We start from the raw sequence: 22,504 nt of genomic DNA, 5'->3' as shown, positions 1-22,504 counted from the left end.
CCTGCTTTGTGGTCACCCACTGTAGTTTTCCATGCCTTGTGCTCATACTGCAGGCTTCTATTAACATGATTTCTCTCTGCCTCTATAAAACTTTGTAAGAACCTGATATTTTAGAGCTCTGTCAATTTTCCTTGAAATTTGGTGCCAATTTCATAAGTTGAGAGTGATGAAGCATATGTTTTGCCCTGCTTCTGAATGAAATCAGGCTATTACTTACTTTGTAACTCTATTGGCAAACAAAATACTCCATAGCTGTTTACAAAATGCACCTGCATTTTGAGAAAATTGTTAATCTTGGGTTTCTCTTAACTCTATGAAAACTCTGTTTTAATAGAGGCTAAGAAGTCAGCCTCCCGCATTTCAGTGATCTTAAAGTGCCTGCCAACCTTGTCAGAATTCCTTGCACAAACTGTTTTACACAACAGTGATACGCACGTTACATAGTGTGTGTTGTCAAAATCCATAAGGAGTTAATTGTGTCAACAGAAAACACGGTCACTTAAATATTTGCTTTCCAAGGCAAGATTGCCTTGATTATCCTTGAAAAGCTTCAAAAGCCTTCCATCTTCGGTGACTGTTGGAAGACAAGGACCTCAATACAGGAAAATTTCAGATACTGGGAAAAATCTGCCCACACCTTGCACTTGGCTTGCCTTTGCTGAATTTGAACTTAATATTACGTACAGAAGCATTTTTAGTGAAAGGTTTAATACTTGCTTATTTGTTTCTATGGCAAACTCTGAAATGCTATTAAACAGGATCAAAGTGGGAACAGGCCCTCACCAAGATCCACAGGAACTGTCTTGACTACAGGAAATGCAAGTTCACACACTCCACATGCTCTTTCCCGCCAGAAATCGCATATTGCTATAAAAAACCCAACATATTTACTCTTTAGATGAATATTGACACACCCAATACTTACTGCAGCTGGAAGTGTTTATTGTAGCACATTTACAAAGTGTAAACATTCAGACAGAACACGTTTAGTGTCCTCCACCTTGGTGCACAGCATTATGCATTGTCACGCACAGCTACAGGAACATTGCTCACAAATGCAAATTATCTAAAATATGCTTCCCTTCGGTTTTCTATTCCAGTCTCAGAGTGAATAGGCTATAGAAACTAAGGCATCCATTAAACAGTATCACAATCAACAAAGTGTATAAACTAAGTTGAAAAAATTGAACTTTTATAATATCTAATGTTTCAAACAGGCACTGGCACTACCTGGTTATTAGGCTGGTAGGAAAAATCCAGTTCATAAAACATGGAGAGATATGACTCTCAGAGACATATCTTACGTGTGTTTAACTTTGTTTAGATTTCAGGTTGTCCTGGTTTTGTTAAAAACAAGCTTTTCTTTTAGTGAATTTACCTGTCAGCTAAAGCTTCATATTAGCTGCATTTTCCTGGAGAACCAGATACATGTTTTGGTAAACATAGCAATGGAATGCGAAGTTATTGATAAGCATGGATGCACCTCTTGTGAAAGAGGCAACGAGAAACAGGTGACCAAGAAACTGACCAACAGAGTATAACATCCCATTCATGTGAATACTTCATATAAAAGTGGGAGATCACGAGGATCTCGTCCCTCTTCCTTATGGCCGACATTAGGAAAGGACCTTGCTAGTCATCCCTGCGAACTGAGGGCAGTGACAGACCGAATCCAGCTCCGGTTGGCTGCAGAGTCCAGTCCAGGACTTCGGGTGCCGGCTCTGCAGTTGCTGAGACTTTCAATCTTGGTTTTGTACATTTTGTATTATTTTCTCTATTCTTATTAGTAGCATTAGTAAAACATTTTAATTTTTCCAACTCTCTTCTCTCCATCCTTCTTTCCCTCCTGATTGCCTGTCCTTAGTGGGAAGGGGGGAGAGGGAGGGACTGACAGGGGAAGTGGGGGAAAGGGGATTAACAATACATCTGCCACGGTTTTATTGTCACCCCGCAATCAGACTGTCAACACGGGTTTACAGACACATACAGAGGAGGAATTCAAATAAAAAAAAATAGATATTTTGAAAGTGCTTTTGTCTGACTTCTCCTTTAAAAACATAAGGTCAGCACACTGTGAGGCTGAAAACTGTAACTGATCCTATTCAGCACTGGATATAGGAGAACACCTGCATTTCTCCACTTAGCTCATCCATCAAACTTCAGTTCTGGCCTGGCATATCCCTGGCCTTTCTGAGAAAAGACTTCCACTTACATCAAGTGGTACTTCTGTTGACAGAAATACTTAGTTTATGCTTTCAGCCACATTGGAATGGCTTGTGCATCAACTCGTGATGACTTCAGAAACAAATTACACCCAATTTAATAGTTTGAGTTTATTTTTACTATGAGTGCAGACAAACAAAAAAATGCGGAGTGCTCTAGAGGGAGCTTTCGTTCACTCAGTCATGGGTCAGCAGAGCTTGATAGTGCCTGCAGTACTGAGGGTTATGTTGGTGTTCAAAGTTGCCATTGTCCAGCATTATTTCTACTTATAGGTGAAAGTGACTGCATTTCTAGTCTACTTGCATAGTCTAGCCAAGTCTCTGAACACAGACAGGTTTTAATTGCCCTTTTCATTCTAGCACAATTTAACTGAGGAAAAAAAAATAGAACAAAGCTAACAAAAAAAACAAACCCCCAAAGCCCCTGAACTAGCAGTGAGAGCACCTAATCAGAAAGACTGTAAATTCATGATAAACTTCTTGCCACAGGCTTACACTGTTTTTCGAGAAAAGCAAATTCAGGCTTTAGGTATAAGGTTTTCCACCAGCTCTACTGTCCAGTTCTTGCAATGTGTGCTGCTTTAAAGCCTCCATGATACACTTCCACAATGCATTAAGTATGTTCACTACAACCTGTACAAGAGAGGAGGAAAAAGTTGTCAGGTGCATGCATTGGAATAATAGTTTCATTGTACAAGGAACCTTAAAGGTGTATCTGAACTATTTAATTACTAATTTGACATACACTGATAAGAAACTGCTATTAACCACCATAAAAGATTTTGAAAGTGAAAGAATTAAGAGAAGCCTTGTGTGTCCTGTAGGACCATATGATTATTTAAGGAGTGAAAGCATAGAACGGATAATGCAATATCCTGCTTGATATACTTTTATTTCTTCCTACAGATCATTTGTTTCAAAGTAAAACCAGAAAGACACAGTACAGAGCTAATGGAACAATGTTGAGTATTTACAGGCAACTGCAACATCAGCCCCTGGTCTAGCTTCCAAAGAAAGAAACACACTATTTTTAGATTAAAAAACAAAAACAAAACAACAAAAACACAGAAACAAACAAAAAACCTTAAAACCAAAACAGTTTGTAACACCAACATGCGTGATACTAGGCATCCATGTGGATCAAGACATTTGGAACCAGGATAAAATCATTAGAGAGTAGGTAATCCATTTAGGAAACAAGGCTCTCAAATGAGGCACTTAAATGCCTACAGCTCAGTTCAAATCCAGGGTGCAGCTGACTGCCCAATACTCCAGAACAAGAAGTTGCTTGAGAGTAACCAAGTTTTCCTTTTCAGCTGCTCTTCTAGAGTCCCAATCCACACCTCACAGTCAGTGGGAAAAGTATTGAATCCCCACCCCATCCTGCCTCACACTGGGTTTCTTGCCTAGTTAAACTGTGTGTAGAAAAGGAAATATTAAGATGTCTGTGTCCTTCACCCAGGAGCAAGCTGCCCGGCTCTGCTGCATCCCACACTTCCATCCCCAGGCAGGCTCTGGATCAGAACGCTGGCTCTTGCTCTGGACTGACCCACTACAGGCTCTGTTGTCTCTCTGCTCTAAAACATGTCCCTGTCTCTTCCCCCTCAGAAATGTATTCTATCTGGCATATAACAATATAGCACACCTGAAAATCCCAATACCAAGTTGCTACAAATGCTTTTGATGGTTTTAATCAAGCTGCAAATATTTTAAGGCTCTCCTACCAAGTGACCGTTCAGCAAGCAAGGCTCAGAGCTGCTGCCAGCCAGGTTAAATATAAACCACGTATCCTGCAATCAGTATTCCTGAAGAAACAAAACTTCAACTAACTGAAGCATTAAGCTCTCCATAGTGGAAGTTAGGCAATGCTTTTCCAAGCACTGCATCTTCAGCTGCATGCTGTCTTAAAACCTTGGCAAGCTGACTTTTTCCCTAAGTTTCAGGCCTGCTACGATTTAAGTTAGGAGACCTTACTGCCCAAGGTATCGTTAAAAGGTGGATAAGATGACAGTGAATGAGTTCTGTAAGTCCTGCTTATTGTAGCGAGTACAGGAAATGTTAATGCTTGCACATTACATGTACAGCATTCCCAAGTTACTGTATATATTACTTAACTTGCAGTATTATTTTTCATATGTTAAGTGATTCTTAATTTAAAAGTTCCCTCACCTCTCCTAAGCAGTTTGTTTACTGCAGGCATTTTGCTAAAGTGCTCCATTTTAGAACATTAGAAATAGTTTGGGATTTTTGTGGGTTTTTTTCCCATCCATCCCCCAAAATTTAAGTACTCTTCACAAATGTTATACCAAAGACATTTTGTGGTGTGTTGCTTTTGCATATACCTTAATGTATAACTTTATTATGGGTACATACCATTACAACAACAGAAGAGAGATGCTGAGCTTTCCTCCTCTAACCTGTACCTGCCGGAGTTTGGTAAGTCTTTGCACTGTGATATAAATTTCTGAAGTTCTGTCTCTGGAAAGCCATCTTGCTGGTAGTGCTAAAAATTTATATTTAGTTAAACATTTAACGAGACTGAAACACACAATAACCAAAAACCTCCCCACACCACTTCTCAGACATTGCTCAAGACTGAAATTAGAAGATTCACAGAACCAAATATGAAATTACTGCTTTTTGGCAGATATTTATCTTCCATTAGAGCAGGAAATCTGGCTGATAAGAAAACTGAAGTAGAGAGGGATTAAAAACCTCGTCATGGCTCTGCACCATCAAAAGTGGCCATTGTATTTATTCTTTAAATTAGCCTGCAGTGCAATTCAAAATATTGAGAAGAGAGTCTTGATACCACCAATCTAGCATTTTTATTCCAAACAAAGATTCCATGCTTACCTTGACAGTCTCATATGTATCTGTAATGAGTGCAATGAAGAGACTCAGCACCATATAGATGAACAGACTGATGAAGGAGTAGAGGTAGATTCTACTGAATAACCAAACCAGGTAACTTTTCTGCTGCATTTTTGCAAAAGTGGCAAACATGTCATCTCCATTGATCAATGAAAAAAGGCATTCGGAAACCGTGTTCAGAGAGCGAAACTAGAGAGGAGGGAAGACAAGCACATCCATTGCCACTTTATTTGGATTCAAGACTGTACATAACTCGAAGAAGATACACAGCTGATGGCAGCCGCCTCAGATCTGTCTGTGCGCCCAGGGTATGACAAGGTACAAACAGTAAAACATTTGAGGAATGAGCAGTTTGTCACCTCCTGTACACATACACCTTCAATTCAAATAAGCCAATTTCACTTTTTAAAAGAGATGAAGATAAATTACCCTGGCACTGGTGTTCTACAATATGAAAATTCTTTCTCAAAATACCAGCATGTGATTGGGAGTCACAGCAGTTTCTACTTCTGACTCAGAGCTTTCATAACTTGAGGAAAGTCTGATTGAGTCATGGAAGTCAGATTCCTCAAACAGAGCAGTGTCATGTTGAAGATGTACTATTTTCGTATTAAGGGAAACCTTGACATGGAAACTTAGAAGACAACAGTAGTAATCTCTTGTTAGGAATCCATTCTGCTACTCAAGTTGTCTTTTTTTCATGTTAAGTATATTACCTTCACGTGGTATGGTCCCAGTACAATCCATCCACAGAAACAATAGCCCAGGTAGATCATAGCAGCACAACAGCAGAACCTCATCACATTGGGTAATGCTGCTCGCAGTGTTAGGATGAGAAGCTGCACAAAGCGATGCAAACAGTTAGAATTCAAGCAGGCATTTCTTCCAGTGCTCTTATAGCAACAAACAGAATAAATACCAACAGCACGAAGATCCCAGGAGATTCTTACATTATACTTCTGAAAGAAACCTAGGTAGCGAATGACTCCAAGCCACACAAGCATAGTGGATGTCCCTAGGAGTATGCTACAGACATCGTAACTTGTCAGACTCTGAAAAGAAAAAAAAAAAAAAGGAAGAAAAACAAAGGAAGAAAAAATAATCAAGTATTGCAACAACTGATAATTTCCAGTTGTGCCTCTCATTACTACAAAGGTCTGCTAAGAAACCTTGCTTTCCTTGGCAATCTCTCCCATTAAAAGTTAATTTGGGGCAATGTGCATTAGAGAGTGCAAGTCCCACCACAGAGCAAGGTCACTTTCAAGTGTAAAACTCCTTTCACAAGCCTTTATGTATGGCTGTTTGTACTATAGATCCTGACAAGATGAGCTTCATTTGCAAGGCCAAGAGCGCGGCGGCACTGCCGGCACAGAGCAGAGGGCCCCTGCACCCGGCGCAGCAGGACTCGCACAGCAGCTCTGCAAACACGCCCTGTGCTGCTTCCAGACCTGCAGCGACTGCTGCTGGAATCTGCATTGACAGATTCCCCGGAGCAGCTTGGGAATCTCTCCACTGCATCCCCACGGACAGTGTAGATGTGACTTTAGAACCACAGAGCAGAGAAGGTTCTTCCAGTACATAGGCAAAGCAGTTTTTAAAAAACAGCATGACCTGTCAGCAGAGCTCAGGTCAGTGCTAAGGAGGATCTTGTTAGCTAGCTGGGGACTGTGAGGTGTAGAAAATTATCAGGAAGACTAATTACCTTCTAATTAATTCTAACCAGAACTTCATTTATATTTTATTAGCACTTCACTGTTTTTTTTCCACCTATACATACTGACCTGTTTTCAACCAAGTTAGCATATACCCTGTTCCCTGAACTGCAGCTCTACTCTAAAATGGATGATGACAGCTTACTTAAGAAGTTTGACTATTTTCTGGTTTTATTCCTCTAATAGTTGGCTAATCTTTTATATTAGCATAATTCATTTCCAGCTTGACAAAAAGCAAATATAGGCTACTTGAATGTGAACTTGTTATTCAGCCATTAACTTTCACACAGTAACATGGAACAAGATCTTGTTATTATGGTCCACAAGGCTTGCAAAATGAAGTGAAATGTACCTGTAGAGAAGAGTTTCAGTAAAATACTCTCTTAGAAAAATAAGTATATATAAATAGATGTATTTACATACATAAGATACTGGAATCCCAAATGCAAGACCTTACTCCAATCTTGTTCTTGTCTTCACTTCTCCCAAAGCTGATGGAATTATATCTTATCTTAGCCAGTTTCCTCATAGCTTCTTTCTACTCCTAAGAACTGAGTTTGTAGTTCCTAAGGTAAGATAGGGCAATTTGTACAGGCTGTTTATGATAGTCAAGCTGTCACCAGATGGATTTCAGACCCATCCTTTCATCACTACTGTCCAAAGTCTGTTGTGTTGCAATGCCACACTGCAAAGTCTGCTACAGATTTGCTACATTATCTGAACATTAGAGTGCTTTGGGATAGCGTATTGTAATAATTTTCTCCCTAGCTCTGGCTGTACAAAATATGGTTTGGGTTTTTTTTTCCCTATGTCAAGTTTATTTTAGAAACTGAAGGTTCTACCTGGCTGTGGCTGGAAACCAGAGGCTGGGAAAGCAACAATGCAATATTTAAGATGAGGGTCTCTGTGCTGGTTAAACACTTGTTGAACGGGGAAAAGAAAGTTAAATGCTAAATTTTTTAAAAGCCATCAAATAAGTAAATATAAGTCATCCTAAATTGGGAAGAGAGGAAGTCAATAGTCTTAAACTTTCAGAGATTAAGTTCATTTTATTCCGTAGAGTGACAAAGGAGCAAAGATAATTAAAACTAAAATATCTAGTGATATTTGGTGTTTTTAAATCTCACAACTGAAAACAACACATCTCAATTATAATTCCAGAGGAGAAGGTAGCATTTTAAAATTTCATGCCACTGAGAATCAAGTATGACCAGCCTAAAGTCCTCTGAGAGATTTAAACCTCCCTGGGACAGAACAATCAGTTTTTCTTCCACCTGACGTTGTAAGACTCTTACCTTGGCTTGTATCTCCATCTTCAGAGTTGATCCCACAATAGTTAAGACATCGCTGATGACAATCAGGATGTACCATCCATTGACAAATTCCATTTGATCACTGAAAGATACTTCTTTCTTATAATAATATAGGAAAAAGCTTACAAATTCCTAGGGGAAAGAAGGAAAGAAAAATTTACCCAGACTAACACAAGATGTGAAGGCTTTCCAAGGAAAGAGTTATACCCACCCTTTGGAGCCAAATTCCTTTAACCACTGATCGTGTGCAAAGGATCAATGAGGCCACACAAGTCAATATAACAAAAGCATCAAAGATCATCATGTAATGAGTGTTCTTCTGTACTGCAAGAACAGAAATGTATATGTTTAGAATCAAATGCATTTCATCTTGTTGACCATCTTGAGTACTGAAGTAAGAATCAAATTTTGCTGTTAACTATGCTTATACAACTGAATTAAGAAAAATCACAGCTTTATCTGACATTTTCATGAGAGACACAAATGCATCTGCACTGCAGATGCCACTTCAGTTAATTTAGGAAGGTTGATACCACATCAAAAATATACCAGAGTATGAGTGCTTCTTACAGCCCTGCAGAATCAGAGGTGGAAGATTTCTATGTTACAAGCACTGGAATGGCCTTTGGAGTGACAGCACTTGTAAAATAATAAATTTAAAAAAAAATATCACAGGAACTTTACAGTATCATCTCTTCCAGATCATTAATTGACTATCAGACAGGTTTTCTGTCCTAGAGAAGTGCCTATAATTTGCAGCTACAAAAGACCAGTGTTGAGCTAGACATGAATTCTCCATCTCTTATGTTAATAAAATTCACATTCTTGATCAACTAAGGTCAAATTTCACGCCAAATCTACCACTAGACCTATTTTTGGTTTTTATACCCATCATACAGGCTGATTTATACCCATCATACTAGCTGAAACTAGATGAGACAGCATAAGCATTAGATTTTTAACGCTGAAAGAGTTACTGTTTGAAAAAGATTGAAACAAATTAGTGCTAAATTTTCAAGAACATGTGATAATTCTCCAAAATGGGATACTGACGTTCTAGTTGACTTCACAAACTGCACTACTCAGAAAAAGCCCACGTATTTCTTACTTACACCAAAGTCACTAACACATGTACTGTTGTCATTTAAGGTGGGGTTTGCAGTGCAGTCCAGAACAGCAACAACTTGTTATTGTCCAATTGCAACCATTATCTTTGTATTTTTGCTTGGCTTTCAGAAAATAATACAGGGTGCTTTAGGAAATGATCTTGAAAATTGTTATAGAGGCAAATGCCATAGATATCAAATGCGGATTATTACAGAAGCCTGGTACCAAAACGTTCTTGTACTGCTGCACTAGCAATCTCTTACAGGTAGCTTGCCATCTGGTGTGCATTTATAATACAGCAGCTAGCAAAGCTAGTTGGTAGTGTAATATGGGTTTGTGTAAGTGGTGTGTTTTGTACTCTGTGACGCATTTCATTAAATTCCTTAAAATTAATTCCAATCTGGATCTTAAAAACAAAACAAAACAAAACCAAAGCCAACCTTTTTTTTCACTACCTGCTCTTCATTTCCTAATGTTAGCAAGCAAAGGGGAAAGTGGCCAAGTAGAAAAATTGAGCTGATCCATCCTATTGCTTACTTTAGAAAAAAAAAATTAAAATAAGTGGAGTTTAGAGTCCCAGAAAACTTCTGATTTGAAAGAGATTATTTCCTCTAGTCAAAAAAACCTCATACAATGTTTTGACCAGACCCCAAAACTGTTACAGGGTGCTCTTGTAAGTAACTATTTAAGATAGATTATATAACCATGCTGTGCGTCTCGGTTACACCCAAATACACACCAAACAACATTTAAGCAGCCATAATAAGCGTTTTAGCCATTCCACTCTAGCAAGCCTCAGCAATAGTGTTTCCTTATTTTTCCTGGAGCAAAGTCCTGAAATAAGAGTGAATCAGCTTCAGCTTTCCACCACTATCATGTGTCCTTCTGATGCCTGGTGCCAGAAGAATAGTTCGCAGCCCTACCTTAAGCAATGAGCAGCCTAAGTTCAGTAGCCAAAGCCAGAAGGATGCGCACTGAGGTGTGAAAAAATTTCAGTTTGACAGTATCAATGGTGCAAGGTTTGAGAACTGCTAAAGAAAGTAATGGTGTGTCTGGTTCCCAGGATTTCAGATCAGAGGTTGATTTCTGAAGAAAAGCAGGATTTAGAGCACATCCACTAGAGAATGTATGTCAATAGTGCCTCGCCATTTAATTAATTAGGTTAACAAACATGGTGCTAGTGTGGCAAACGTTTAGCATGAAAACTTGAACACACTTATGTCACTTACTTGATCCAGAAACATGCCAGTCTTTACATTCCCTGATCGCTATGTTGTTGTCTAGACTTATTTTAATTCTTCCACTATGTGCTTTATTATCAAACACTATCTGTATTAACAAAACAACAACAAAAAAAAAAGCACATGTCTTTTTAAAGTTAAACCATTACATACGTAGCACACTGTATTGCTGAGCTTGCATAATGATTCAGAATAATTCTCCTAGGGGAGAAGTTACAAAAGTTGTTTAAGCTTAAAGTAACTCCATTCAAATTAATGTTGTCAAAGTGAAAGACAAACCTAGTGAACCATGTATTTGCCACAAATTGCTTGATCAACTAGATACTAGGTGAAATTCTTTTAACTACAGCCTCATTCCTCTATGATCTGAAAACAATCTTTCCTAGAAGCATCTCTCTAAATAAAAGAGGTTTATGCTTTTGTTATACTTCAGATGGATTAGAGTACAAAAGGTCATACACCAAGCAAGTGCTTCAGGACCCCATCATGAACACTCGAAGCTGAACCTCCCACAGCCACAACTGGTGGTTATTTACAGGGTACACTAAGCCATGACAGAGTAATCCAGACACCACCAAAGACAGTCACTGGTGCCCAACACTCTTCAGAAAACATCTGCACTGACTGAGAACAGTAAACCAGCAAGAATGGTTTCTCATTTTGAACTGAAAGACACGTGACATCCTTCCACGTACCGTCAGAGTGAAATCGTAACAGTCGGGGAGCTCGTGGTGACGAACGGTCTGGAGGTTGATTGCCTTCAGATTGAACATGAGCTGCACCGCCACCAGTCTGCAATGGAGCTTCATGTTAGCTTTTCACAGTGAAAATGTACAAATAACACAATACAGGAGGTGCTGATTCCTCCTCACCTGTGGAAATCCAGAGTGAAATTCAAATTGTGCTTTCCCACTGTTGTGTTGTCTGATGGCATCATTGGCTCAATGTACAAGCAGTCTGCAATGGAGAAGTACTCACAACAATATCTCATGGGTTAACACGCTCTGTAACTGTAATCTGCCTTTCCCACTCCCGAGGCTGGAAAGAGCTGTTGACTGCACCAGACAAGATAGCACGCTTAAGTGAGGCATCATTTGAGAAGCTAGTTGACAAACACATTGGCTTCCCTGAACACCACCCAGGTTATTCATCATGAATTCACAGGGAAGGCTCCTGAAATTAGCTCAAAATACTTGCATTACATGGCCATTAGTGCTAACCACACATCACTTGCTTTGTGGCAGTAGACATAAAAGACTGTTACCTTGGAGGTGAGGGCTATAGGTTAGTTACATAGTAGTATTCTTATGAGTTTTGGCTGGTGGTTAAGTTCAATACAGATCATGTGAAAGGACTGTACAGTACTGTGGGGTTTTTTTAAATAATTTATCATAAATGCAGGGTCCCTCCTCCCAAAGAACTGATACAATAGATCAGATTCATCACCAGTCACAATCTCTGGGTCTATATCAAAGGTGTCATTTCCAGGACAGATGGTTCCTCGCTTGTAGAACTGCTGACACACAGCCAGAGCTGTCTCTTCTGCTCCCCTCTTCTCATAAGCATGGTTTCCAACAGAGATGTTGGGCAGCTGTAAGTACTAAAGTTCAGAACAGAGAAACCAACTTAGACAGCACCAAAACTGTTATTCTCTGAAAAACAAACAAACCCAAACAGAAATGTTTGGATCTGTGCCAGACCCCATCTTTTTTACTTAAAAGGTCATCTGAAGAGTTCTGAAACCTACACCACACTACAGCTGAGTCCTCAAATCCTTAAAGGTATTTGACAAAAACAGTAAGTGCAGGAATTGAACTTAAATACTTTTGGCTTATTTTTTTCCTCTTTATAATCCTTACTAGAAAGCCTAATTTGTTACTTGCCAAGAACTGTGGCTCAAATTCGAGGACTGTGTTGAGTGCAGAATTAGTACGCTGGTTAGTTTTAAGGATGTTGCCACAAGTACAATGCTCTGGCAATGACAGAAAACATAAATGAGTCAACGCTTAGGCAACTGCACAAAAGGTGAATTTCAGACTCCATCAGGGAAGGTGGAAGAAGAAAAGATACCCAGGTAAAGAGCATATATATTGTATACATTGCAGCAACAATCCTTACCTGGTTTATTGCAAAGAATATCTGGTCATAAACATCTGTTTGTGTGTATACAGCATAGGTATCATCCATTCTGTCCATGTATCCTTTCAGGAAGAGATGTTTGAATGCGACAGTGTTCTCCTCTTTGAAGGCAACCACCATTTGATTGGTTAATCCAAAAATCACCAGCTGAAAAAGATATTTGTATTTCCTGTTCAAAGTCGAAGTTGGATTCTGGATTAACAAAGGAAAGGAATCCTGTCCTGCAGACAGCCACTCTTTCATCATGTTGGTAGACAGGGCAGTTATGTGCAGGCTACTCCATTTCACAGATGGTCAAAAGAAAGCTTGGCTTCAGGAAACAATGGGTTTCAAGAATGCTCCTTAAACATGTTTACCAGCATCTTGGCCAAGGAATTGCATTTTTACAAAGAAAAGGATACCATCTCAAATTCAAGCTACCTATATACTGTTAAACATGCTTTGTTAGTTCAGCCTGACATTAATATCACTTGCCCTGGGGAATATCAGTGTTCTTCAGCCAAAAAGGCAGGACTGGACTTAACCAGGCTCCACCTTGAAGTCCTTACTCCAGCACACAAAAGGCAAATTGAGGACAACTCAGAAGAACAAACATTTCTCCCTCAGGTTTCAGTGAAAGTTGCTTTGAGGACGACTGATCAAAACTGTGCTTGTAACAGGATAACTTCTGAGGCTATTTAAAAAATGTATTTCAACCGTTCACAAAATGTTAGCACAAAACCTTGCTAATTACTATCCAGGCTGAAGAGATTTCTAGAAGAATGTGATGTATTGTTTGTGGGAGCTCACAATTCTCTTTAGTGACTATTGTTTCAAATCTAGTGTCAGGAGTATTGTGAAGAAGCTCATCAGAGATAAGTCTGAATCAGTAGTCTACAGATGAGTTTTATGGCCACAATGCAAACTGGGTATGCAGGTTTTGATAAGGATAGTTGAGTTACAGAGATACTAAAAAGGTCTGTGGCCCAGCTCGGTGTGCTAGGCACATGGGAATACAGCAGCAAACCAACAGTGCTAAGACTGAATTACCTATAGGCAGATATTCTCTGAAAAGACTACATCAGCATTAGTTTCTTTCCTATTTATGTTCTTTCACCGTCAAATTTTATTTCTAGTTGCAAAACGGGACAGATGACAATCAGAGGATGATGGCACTTTTAAAATTGAAGTGATAAGAGATACAAACATGCTGCCAGATGTATAGCAGGAAAACTATTATTTCTGCAACTCAACCCATCATTCATGCAACCGTGGAAAACATTCTTATCTAGACTTGTATTGTTGTAGCACTGGTACCACATGAAATCTATGGTGCAAGGCTGAGTGAGAAGAGTAGGACAGAAATTCTGGGTTTGGTTTTTTTTTTGAAACAAGAGTTTGTATACCATACGCAAGACACACAAATATCACGAAACAGCTACCAATTTCAGTTCTTATGTGACATTGAAACACAAGCAACTGCTCCTTCCCTTGAACATGAATGCACTCTGAGTTAAAAAGGTACTGGGGGGAGCAGACGTATAAGGATGCCACCCATGTGCGGCAGGTGGGAAAAGTGAAGTAAAAAGTCAAGTTGAGCCATTAAGCATAGCTCAACCTCTACCTTTGCTCTTAGGAAAGCTATTTTTTCAGTCAACAGTTTTAGGAGAAAATTATGCCATCTGAGATCTAAGCTACATATATGCAACTAAGATAGTTTTTTAGTCTGTCCTCTCCCTCTTTCTGACTCACACGATGGATAGCATTTGTCACCTGCACTCATTTGACTTCCACGGGCTAGGAAGGGTCTCTGCTTCTGTAGTTACTCACCTGAACAGTAACCATTGCTATTTTGAGTAGCTGAATCCCAAGTTTCCAAGGTTTCCTGCCCCGGGCCCAGAATTTCTCACATGGGTTCATGAAGAAGAATTTTAATTTCCTTCTAAGCTGATCTTCTAGAAGCCCCTCCTGGCATACTGATGGGTGTTGTTTGTAGCTGCAAAGACTTCCATCATCGTGAGTGCTGCAGCTGCTCACAGACAATTCAGGATTTTCCATTTCTGAAATGAAGTCCTTGTCAGCTGGAAAACATGCAAGCATAAATACAGCAGCATCAGATCAGTTTGCACTGACAACCTGGACTCCAAAAAAGTTTGTCTTCTCTGAAAAGCACTTGCACATTACACTGAATTTAATCCTTTCCTCAGAATATTGCACATGTTCTGCAGAACCCAAAGAGAAGTTTGGGCAAGCTCTTAAATTTGTAGACAGGCTATCAGAACATTTATTTAATAGTAGAATTTCTGTCTCTCTGGAATTATGGAGTCACTTGCTGAAAACTTCTTCCTCTCTCACTTGCCAATAACACCATACATGCAAGACATCGTGACTCATTTCCTTTTGTGTCCAAAAGAAAAACAAAAGCCTCTCATGACCATTCACTCTTCTGGAAAACTTATCTACTTCTGTAGCTAGTATTTTCCCCTGCTGTCAGCCTGCTGTCCAGTCCTTGGAAGAAATGCAATTTTTAAGGCAGATAACATTTTTCTTAGATGTTACTATTAGCATTGGTCGCTCTTAGAAATAGAGACCCAGCATGCCAAACTGCAATTCAGATCAATTACCTGAGCACATTAACTTGACATTTAGCAATACTGTATTTTTTTCAGCCATGAAAGACTGAATGCAAACCAATGGCAATGGTGAACCAGAAAAAAAAGAAAGAAAGAAAAAAAAAAAGCAAAAGGTAATTGTATTCAAGCATCATTAGCCAAAGAGGCTCACATTTAGAAGAGAACCTTATAAACACAGTTTGAGACATTATTCTCTACAGTATTCAACATGTTTAAACATTAATCTGTTACTAACTTCACTGATTCGCAAACATTTTATAAATGCTTTATAAAGTACTTAAGAGGTATCCAGGAATACGTATTTCAGATAAAAGATTGTTAACATTAAGAAGAGGTGAAACAGCCTAGGTTCTGAATAAATTTAAAGATGTGCCCTATTAGATGAATTATTTTTAATTTGCATAAGAAAAGTTTATCATACAGCACAAACAAAAAAACATCACTAATATTGATTTTTAAAAGTGCATAAATCACATCCACTCTCCTCAAGCATCCATTGCACACATCAGAACACAAATCTGTTTTTAAATATAATTCAAGACCTTCAATTTCCCCCATTGTCAGAGAGCAAGAAAAGCTTTGAATCAGAAGTTTAGCACTAAGAATCGGCCCATAAATAGGCTTAAAAAATCAGCTCCTGTTTTATCAGGTCTCCATTGCAGGATACAGTATGTCACAGTTTCCACTCATGTTTCTTGCAGTTGATCAATCATTTCTAAGTTAAGCAATACCCTGATACTGCGATATTCCTGACAATGTATGTGCTTGACTTAAAACAAACAAACAGAAACTGACCAGAAAAAAACCCCTTGACCTCACGGTATCAGCTCGAGAAGATGTTGCAGCTAAACAGAACACACGGGAAGTATTTTCTCACCAACCTGCGCAGAGGCAGCGGGGTCTCCAGGACGGGCCCCGCAGCTGGGGGTGCGGCGGAGGCAGCGTCCCTGCCCCGGCACAGCCGCGGCCCCTTACACCCCCGTCGCAGCCCCTACAAACGCTTCGCGAACGCGCTCACGGCTAGTTAGGACTTGCACAGCCTTTCAGGTCGCACAGGGGACCCCCGCGGGCCTCTGTTCCCCTCCGCCGGGCACTGGACACTCCCCGGGAGCTGCCACCGGCCTCCGCCACATCGCTGGCGGAGTGGGGCAGCCCCTGCCCGTCCCGGGCTCGGCGCGGCCCGGCTGGGTGCTGATTTCCCATGGGGTCCCGTAGCCAAAACCTGGAAGCCAGGGGCGCACTCCCCGCCCCCGCTTGGTGCTTTTAAAGGAGAAGCTTCAGCATACCTGCCAGCGGGGTCGCGTCCCTGCCGCCAAGGTCCTGCTGCTCCTGGGGCTGCTGCTCAGGCAGGCAGCGGGGACGGGGCTGCCGGCGCGGCAGGGTGGCCGTGGGAGCGTGATGCCTGGAGCCCGCTGCTCCCGCAGCCTCCCGGCTCGGCAGGGGACAGGGTTTTCGGGACCCCGCCAGCCCCGGCCTGGGGAGCTGCGCTGTGCTGTGCACACAGGCACCGCGGCGTCTGTCACCTTCTGCTTCACATCTCCCTCCTGCCGCACGTGACTGGCGGCTCTCCACTTTACATATGCCTTCTATAGGATGGCAATGCAGTCTCCAGGTTTATTAACTCAGGCTTCTGTATCCGGACCAAAAAAAAAAAAAAAAAAAAGGTAGGACTTACGTTACGTCCCCTCTGTAATAAAAAACCCCTTTCTGGTCAGAGAATTGCGGTTATGAAGAGCAGCCAGCAGTACAATGAATTAAGTAGCATCACTGATATGCTGAAGTCATTCCACATACATGCAATTAAGCTATTAAAGTTATTAACTGGACTTCAAAGAACCGGTCTCCTCTCACTGCACCGGGGAAATGATCACTTTGGTGTTGCTGCCTGACGGGAGGTAGTGCCTGGGACAAAGCCCGGGTTATGATAACTGCATCCACTCACCAGCTGCCTAATTCGTGTTGCAAGTACCTATGTGAGCATAAATATTAAAATAAATAAGGTCAAATAAAGACAAGGCAAAACCAGGGAGAGTAGCAGGCACTGCGAGAGAGAGAACTCCTGGCTGTAGAGAGAGAAATGGATCCCTCCTGCCTACCATGAGGAGGGTGGATGGTCCGTAGAGTGCCACGAACTCAGGGAGAAAGGTACTCCCCGGTTCCTTTCGGATTACCTTGCAACAAAGCAAATGAAATTATTTTCATGCATCAAAAATACGAAAGATGTGGAATACAAACCTTCATATTACCACATCGCATCGATTCACCTAAACCTCCCTCCCAGCTGGAGACGCCCCCAGCACTGCCTGGCAGCTAACGGCGAGGAAATGCTGGGGCTTGGGGACCGTGGGTGGCTTTCCCACACAGGTAGTTGCCACCAGCGGCCGCCTATAGCCCCCATCAGGCGGTGCTCCCACCTGCCCCAGGCACAGCATGCTGGGACGGGTAGTTCTTGTCTGAGCGGCCGCGCTCCTGCCAGGAGGCCCCAGCAGCGGCTTCCCCTCGCGGGGGCGGGCTTCAAAAGCAGAGCGCTGATTGCCTCTCGGCAGCGTCAATCTTGGCCCGTCCCGTTGCCCTGACAACCGCACGGCGCCAGGGACGCGGCGGTGGCGGGGCCGCGCAGGTACGGGCGGCGGGGCGGGCAGCGGCGGGACGCGGCTGGGGGCCAAGGGGACGAGGAGCCCCAGCGGCGGACGTGCGAGCCCGAGGGGAGGCCCGCGATTTTGGCAAGAGCCCCCGAGCGGCACCGGCCTCAGCCACCCCTTTCACCCTGTCACCTGCACCCGGCTCAGCCTCTTCCCTGTGCGCCCCGGCCTCATCCAAGATGAGAATAGTGTTTTTCTTACATTTGCTTTAAAAAAAAAGTCTCAAATTCTTACCCAGTGTAAATCTTTACGATTTCTGGTTCAAAAGTCATAACAAGGCAACATCTACTGTTTTGCTTCCTGACAGTATCATGTTACGACAACTTAACTGTCATACTTATTAACTATTGAAGAACTGACCAAATGGTTAATAAACGTTAATAATGTAGACCAACTGTACTGGCTCACACCAGAAGTTTAGAAAGGGCCTGGGCGAGATTATAAAATAAAGCCATATTTCCACTCTTCACACCCTTTTTTCTTGGATTTAGGGCTTTGTTTCTTCAGCCAGTGGTGTTATCATTACTTGTAGTAGCCCTTAATTTTTCACCTGACAGTTTGCCCTGTTACTTTTTGAAGCCGTGTGCTTTTGGCAGCTATCTTGTCCACAGGCAGTATGCACCATAGGTCAGCTACCTCTTGTGCAATGGAATACTTTTGTACTCCTTTTGTTTGTCTGTCCCTTGGTAAGCTCATGTGATGCCAGCTGGATCTGGTATTACGAAAGACTGTGAATAATCATCCCCTGGTCACTTTCTCCAGGCCTCCCATGATTTTGTTGACTTCTATCATATCCTCTCTTCAGTCCAGGCTAAAAAGAATCCTATTTTATTCCTAGCACAAAACATGTTCCATATCTTCAATCATCCATGTTGTACCTTCTCTAATTCTATTCTGTTTGAATGGAATAAAAGAGAGAAAGAGAACATAGTATTATGTTTTAATGAAGTTTTCCATTTTGTTCCCTATGCCTTTCTTATTAATTCTTAACCTAAATTTACACATATTGTACTTATCATCCCAGAGCATGTAATTATCTCTACTGACTTCTATCAAATAACAAATCTACACCTGTTTCAAGTTGTTGAGAAGTTGTATGTGTGAAATCAGGTACATTCAAACAAAGGGAACATTGTACGTGAATTTCTGGAGAGGTAGTATTTTTAAAGAGTTCCTAAATGTTTACTGACAGAAATGTGATTTTCAGCTTGATAGTTACATAAAAACAAAAAAGCAAGCAGCACGTTTTGGTAAACTCCTTGTAGTGCTTTTGTTAAATGTCAATGCACTCAATTCTTCTGTCATTCCAAATTATAGTTAATTACAGTGCTAAATTAGTAATGCACCCAGGCTTGACCTCAAATCATTCAATTAGGCAACTAATGAATCATTCTCTGTCCTCAATTCAGATAGCCTCTTTTGCAGTACCGACAGCTAATTAACTTTCCCCTTTTGCAGTACCTAGCAACTTTGTGGATTTGTTTTATAAATGTAAATGTTTCAGTACATTAAATGATTAGGAGAACACTCTGATCCTATTTTTTCTCTTGAGCCTAACATTCAAAATATTACAGCTATCTATAAATAAAATAGGCTACAAAACGTCAAACAATGTTGTCAAATATTTACTTAGGTTTTATCAATTAAATAATGCAACATAGTGTTCCATGGAAAAATTGCTGAAAAATTAGACTGAATGTATGTAATCACATTTTAATATAATACATTACCTACTTTTAAAAAATAAACTATGTGCCAGTGTTTAAGACAACCAATTTTCAAGAGCTATTGTTTTTTGTAGGTTTTGCACTGTTACATTTTTAAAGTCATGCTAATTTAAATGTTGTTTCCAACCTCTGCTCTCAATCGTAGAATCATGAAGGTATATAATACATTTATACATATAATACATTTGCATGTTTCTGGACAAATATGCATATTAGAGTCCTTTCTAAATAAGCAATATAGAAGGGGATAGGAAATAACTACAGATTAAAGAAATTAACTTTTTTGTCATGTTTTCAGATAGTCCTCTAGTACAAACACTTTTTTTTTGTTTTCATTAAGTTCTGGATAGGATTTGGTACTTTGTGTAAAAACTTATGGAATGAAAAAAAAACAAACCCCTGAAGTAAGAGGTAACTTCTGAAAAGACTATCTTTTCTCTTACACATTAAGAGCCATCAGGATTTTCATTCCCTTACTTATTTTTTTGGCAGAGGAAGGGGTGCAAAAGATTGCTCTTCAGTACCTATTTTAAAGTTCCCAGTGTGTATTGCCTTCCTACAGGGAGCACCTGGGGGTTAGTAGCGTAATCCTGTATAAAACCAGAACAAAACAAAAACCAAAACCAACTTTGCCTACATACTTTGTAAATGGCTGTGGGCTTCATTATGCTTCCGGAGAAGATTTTTGGGTTCTGCCTTTGTTCTCTTTGGAGGCCTTACATGTCTCTGAACCAGTGACAATCACATGCCCACAGGATGACAAACGGGCAGAGGCAATACAGTGTTAGGGATATTGTAAAAGGACATAATTCCTTTCTGCTTTTCTGTCTGCTTTCCAGTTGGTGAGGTTCTGTGCATCACAGATGGAACCATGAGCAGTCCTATTGATTGCTTATTTATTTGCAACCCTTAAAGAGGGATGCTTCTTGTATTAATGTGTGTATGTACATACACTCACTGACACTGCCTTCCCCAGCATTGCCCTTACCTGTATAGTGCTGTGTGCACATCTGCTCCTGATTCTTTCAGTAAAGGAGGAGGAACTGCATTATTGGGAGACAATTTTCAAAAGTTTTAAGTGTTTTTATAAGAAAAATATACTTGAATTCCGATGAGGCAAAAGGCATGTTTTTACTTGCAAGTTGGTGCACTAAACATAGGCATGTGACTTATCTCAGGCTGCTCACTGCTTCCTCTATTCATGTGACTTAGGGTTTAGGTTACTCAGAAGAACTCAACATTTCCAAATTGGCTTTGTTTCAATGTATAATTAGGAAACGGTGAAGTAAGACAATGTGACTATAATATATATATGATATGGTTTATGTTGTCCTTCAACCAATTTCTATAACAGCTGGCCTCTCCTATGCTGCAGGGCTGTCGATTTTATCCAAGAGTGTCAAGGTTGGTTTCAAATGAGAGTAGTTATAGAATGCATTTATAAGATGGGTCACAATTATTTTTTTAAGTGTAAAATATACAAGGAAACAGATAAGAAATAGCTGTGCACTTTTTTGTTTGTTTGTTTTAGATAAGGGAAAATTAGCCTCTTTTGATCATCTGAAATGACATACACTCAAGTTAGGTAGCCTTAAGTGTCTCAGAAATATAAACTAAGCATATTGTACAATGTTGAGGCTCTTTTGAAAGATTATAACTGGAAAAATATATTGAATGTTACCCATAAATATATTGTCAATGTTTGTAGTCCTGTATCTGATGAAAAGACAGTGAGAATGAGGGCAGAAAAAACTCCTTTCTCCTTACATTCATCACACATTACTTATGTGTTTTTTTGATCTTCCAAAAACATCATCCTTTACAAGGCAAAAGTTTCAGAATCCTGAAACATTGATCTGTTTTGCTTTGGTATTATCCTCACTTTTTGGGAAAAAAACCCAGAAGATTAAATTGTTACAGTTCTTCAGATGGATTAATGAAGGGGGCTGTCTTTGCCATTGTGATCAAACAGCAGAGAAAAGCACTATCATCCCACGGATGCATCTTGTCACCTGTGATCTGCAAGATCCAGTATGACGGAGAAAAGAGCCTGAGGATTTCTAGAGTATATTTATAGAGTATATTTTTCTGGTTTGATTGGAGAGAAAAAGAAAAATGCACAACTGTAAGGAGCCTGTCACACTCTGCTCCTTTTAAAGTCAACACCACAATTGACCTCAAATGCATGGGAAGTTAACACAGAACCCAAACCCAAGCTATACCACCAGGCTATAATCTGTGAACTATGTTTTGCCATCAGTGGTCATCTCAAAACTAAAATTCTGATTGGAAGCTAAAATTCTGTTCCTTGCTTTGGAGTATTTGAGAGCTGTGTTACAAAATAGAAAAACACTGTTTCTCAGTCTGGGGATGAAAGACCATACCAAAGGCAGGACAACCACTGAACTGCAAATGCACAGGCCACAGCATGTTTATTTTAATACTCTCACTATTTTAGGCCTTTCATTGGGAAACTCTCAAGATAGAACATGTATTTTATAAACCCACCTTTTCACCTTAAGCATCTTGACAGTGAATGGGCTGTTCACATGTGCAGGCAGAGAGGCTGTAGCTCCTGTAAGAGTTCATCAGAGATAGTTATGTCCTGACACAGTTCTTGAAGGTGTCATCTCTCTGTCTTATAAGTGCATCTGCTTTCCTCTTGTTATGTTAAAATTATAATAGCATCCAAACACCACAGGTGCTTTGTAGACGTTTACAAAATGGTTCCTCTCCCAGTCAGTTTATAGTCTTGATAAAAGGTGGGAACATGGAAGAGGGAGGACACAAGCAAACTGAAGGTCCCATTGTTTTTATCCCAGCTGAATGCCTCCAGCTGTTCAATAATAACATTAACACTTCCAACAGAATTTGGGCCATCCCGACTTAGTTGTTTCGTCGCCTGCTGTGTGTGC

At 40.4% G+C, this 22,504-nt stretch overlaps 1 protein-coding gene across 3 annotated transcripts; it reads right to left on the bottom strand.

The window, feature by feature from the left end:
• Nucleotides 1-351: 351 nt before the first annotated feature.
• MCOLN3 (mucolipin TRP cation channel 3) lies at nucleotides 352-16,819 on the bottom strand. Of its 3 annotated transcripts, none has more exons than XM_082053291.1 (14): nucleotides 16,507-16,640; nucleotides 14,418-14,647; nucleotides 12,588-12,755; nucleotides 11,916-12,069; nucleotides 11,342-11,426; nucleotides 11,165-11,261; nucleotides 10,458-10,557; nucleotides 8,333-8,445; nucleotides 8,104-8,253; nucleotides 6,047-6,148; nucleotides 5,813-5,935; nucleotides 5,079-5,285; nucleotides 4,596-4,725; nucleotides 352-2,855 (listed from the first exon to the last, which is right to left on the bottom strand). In XM_082053291.1, the coding sequence occupies exons 2-14, from the start codon at nucleotides 14,643-14,645 to the stop codon at nucleotides 2,836-2,838; spliced, it is 1,677 nt and encodes a 558-aa protein (XP_081909417.1). In that variant the 5' UTR covers nucleotides 14,646-14,647; nucleotides 16,507-16,640; the 3' UTR covers nucleotides 352-2,835. The 3 variants fall into 3 exon arrangements, with proteins under 3 accessions (XP_081909417.1, XP_081909418.1, XP_081909419.1); XM_082053292.1 differs by having other exon boundaries at nucleotides 353-2,855; nucleotides 14,418-14,668; nucleotides 16,507-16,819; XM_082053293.1 differs by lacking the exons at nucleotides 352-2,855; nucleotides 4,596-4,725 and having other exon boundaries at nucleotides 5,096-5,285; nucleotides 6,016-6,148; nucleotides 14,418-14,668.
• Nucleotides 16,820-22,504: the final 5,685 nt, after the last annotated feature.

Source organism: Streptopelia decaocto (genome assembly GCF_964273445.1).
Source record: "Streptopelia decaocto genome assembly, chromosome: 5".
Taxonomy (NCBI): Eukaryota; Metazoa; Chordata; class Aves; order Columbiformes; family Columbidae; genus Streptopelia; species Streptopelia decaocto.
The sequence above is the reverse complement of the archived record's forward strand: the minus strand, read 5'-3'. Positions and strand labels throughout refer to the sequence as shown.